We start from the raw sequence: 3,027 nt of genomic DNA, 5'->3' as shown, positions 1-3,027 counted from the left end.
GAGGACAAGGGAAATGAAGTGCTTGAAAGTATCCACAATCACAAGTCTTTGACCCTAATGATACCCTGTACGTACCTAGTGAGAATGAACCTGTCGGAGTCGTCTCAGCCACGGTGTACTTCGAGTTATCCCTGTCATAAACAGTCACCGTGAAGCACCTGGCAGTCTTCAGGTTGGCCTGGATACACTTTACTAGGTATTGACTGAACTGTTGTCCAGTACCCATCTGAGCCTCGGCCTCCCTACCCTTACGCACGAATAGCTCAGCCAGCCTTCCGTATGTGGCCTTAACCAGCGAGCAAACAGGGAGGTTCCTTACCCCTTTAGGATTGAATTGACACACTCTGATATATTGGTCGTCATGTGACCGAATCTCTGGCCCTCATCACAGTACTGTGTCCACAAAGAGTACTCAATTCGGTTCGCCCAGTCACACATTGCCGGATTCTCAGAGCGCAGGATGTCGAACCAGTAGTCAAACTCCACCTCGGTCTTCGCATATGCGGCGTTCACAAGAAGCCTCCGGGCATATTTGCCCTTGAAGTTGAGGGCGAAATTCGCTGCAACGTGTCGAATGTAGAATGCCCGGTATGCAGACGGAGGTAGCCATCCCCCATCAGGTGCTTCAAGTGCTGCCTTGATGTCGTTATGCCTATCTGAAATAACTAACAGACCCGACTGAGGTGTCACGTGCTGTCGGAGGTGGGAGAGAAAGAAGGACCATGACTCAGCATTCTCACCCTCAACTAGTGCGAATGCCACAGGGAGTATGTTGAAATTCTCGTCCTGTGCAATCGCCACAAGCAACGTTCCCCCATACTTGCCATATAGATGGGTGCCGTCAATACTCACCAACGGCTTGCAATGCCGAAATGCTTCGATACAAGGGGGAAAAGTCCAGAACATCCTATGAAAATAAGCCTGAGACTCATCCACCTGTCCACCAACTCGAACAGGGCATGTCCTGAGGACTGCTACAGTGCCAGGCATAGTCAACTGAACTCCTAAGACCCACCGAGGGAGCTCGTTGTACGACTCATCCCAGTCCCCGTAGATGATTGCTACCGCCTTCTGCTTGGCCATCCACACCCTCCGGTAGGTAGGCCTGAAGCCAAAATGTGTTGCCGTTGCATTTAGAAGCACCTTGATGTTGACGGATGCGTCAGCCCTAACCATTGGCATGATGAATGTCGCTATCATGTGGTAGTCCAAGCTCCTATGGTCGCTGGAGATGGAGGTGGCGAGACAGGTATGCGGCTCGTTGTACCGCTTGACTTCCCAGATGCCCTTGCGCTGTCGGAGGCTCAGCCTAATCAACCATGTGCACCCATTCCCAAATTCAGAACACTTTCCCACGTGCCGGCGATAGTCAGACTCAACCACCTTGTACTGTACCCCTCGGCGGATGCTATACGTCTTGACACTCAACAGCGCCTCGTCTTTATCCTGGAATTGTTGACCAACCTGGAACTCTGTTATACCGGCAGACCCGTCGATATCTCTAGCGCCAAATCCAGCTAGCTGCCCAAGATGTCCGTCCTGCCTCATGGCATCCAGATCCAACGATGAAAAATGGGGTGGGTACTGATTGATGCCAGAACTAGAACCACCAATAGGCATAATCAGATCACTCGCACCAACATCATCACCGCTTTCATCAGCGATAATATCCGGCTCGACTTCATCATCATCTGCATCATCACACAATGCCTCGCCAACACCAGTCGGAGGAGGACACTGTACTTCAGTCGGATGATGTTCATCATATCCAACCGCGTCTCCAACATTGCCGGCGAGATCAACAGCAAACGATGGGGAGGCGGCAGGTTGGACCGCTGCCTCATACACTGGAACGGAGGAAGAAGCAACCGCAGGTCTCGAGCTCGAACCGGCCGCCGTGGCTATAGTGTTGGCATTCCGGTTCGGCCCACCAGAGCTAGATACCACGTCGACGAACTTAGCCAATAGCTCTGGTGTCCTCACCTCCGGAAATTGCCTACGAGAAAGAAACATGACCTGCAAGTCCTCATCACTCCCGATCGTGAAACAATCATACTTCACCGTATCGTGGAGCACCGTGATTGGAATGCGATAGAAAAATTTCTTAACTCTCTTCACTCCTTCCAGACCAAGTTTGCCAAGCACAGAGCTCGCGAGACCATCGTAACTGGTGGCGGGGCTCATGATAATACATAGAGGATCCTTATCCGTGAACTTCACCCCAGACCGAGTTTTTCTCTTAATCGATCCTCTGTGGTGTACTAGCACTAGAAAACTATCCTCACTAGCCATCTCACCTCTTTGTTCACAGCAACATGATTTCACAACATATATATAGAAAACGGCTCCTAACTAATTCGACATATATATAGAGCTCCGCTTCCCACTAATTCGAATCAACTCCATTATCGCACCATATATACATAATTCGAATTAACTAAATTCGAATTATCCTCTATACGTAATTCGAGTCAATATGTCTCGAACTATACCTAGCATCACACTTTCAAAGTAATTCGAATTGATATTGTTCGAATTACTATTCTCTAATTCGAAACTATTTGTTTCAAATTACTTGGATTGCATTAGTTCATGTAATTCGAGTTTATTCAATTCGAACTACATTCAAGTTTAATTCGAATCATATAAATTCGAATTATATGAAAATTTCGTTTTGGTTGAATGCTGTATCGAAATTCATTTTGGCGGATTTAGGTTAAGCTTCTCCTCCCTTGGCTCGATTAGGTTTTTTACCCTAATTAAAATGAGATAAAATATATTTTAATCTTAAGAAAACTTATTGTTACTAAAAAGTTATGTATTTAATGAATTTAATTTTGATATCTGATTATGAAAATATTTAGATGCACGTACGTATAAAATTGTTTTATATTATCAGTGTTTTAAAATTAAATTTTTATTAAAAAAAATTTAAAAAATTCAGATACTTAATTAGTTATAAATTTTAGTTTTGCTAAAATGTATTTTAAAAATTTATTTTAAAAATATCATAAAAAGATATTGGGA

At 45.1% G+C, this 3,027-nt stretch overlaps 1 protein-coding gene across 1 annotated transcript; it reads right to left on the bottom strand.

Annotated features, from left to right (window-relative positions):
• Window positions 1-315: 315 nt before the first annotated feature.
• Window positions 316-2,292, bottom strand: LOC107494992 (uncharacterized). The gene has a single exon (XM_016116026.1). It carries the CDS (start codon window positions 2,290-2,292, stop codon window positions 316-318), a length of 1,977 nt encoding a protein of 658 aa, XP_015971512.1.
• Between the last annotated feature and the right edge of the window lie 735 nt (window positions 2,293-3,027).

This window comes from Arachis duranensis, chromosome 6 (assembly GCF_000817695.3).
Source record: "Arachis duranensis cultivar V14167 chromosome 6, aradu.V14167.gnm2.J7QH, whole genome shotgun sequence".
Lineage (NCBI taxonomy): Eukaryota > Viridiplantae > Streptophyta > Magnoliopsida > Fabales > Fabaceae > Arachis > Arachis duranensis.
The sequence above is the reverse complement of the archived record's forward strand: the minus strand, read 5'-3'. Positions and strand labels throughout refer to the sequence as shown.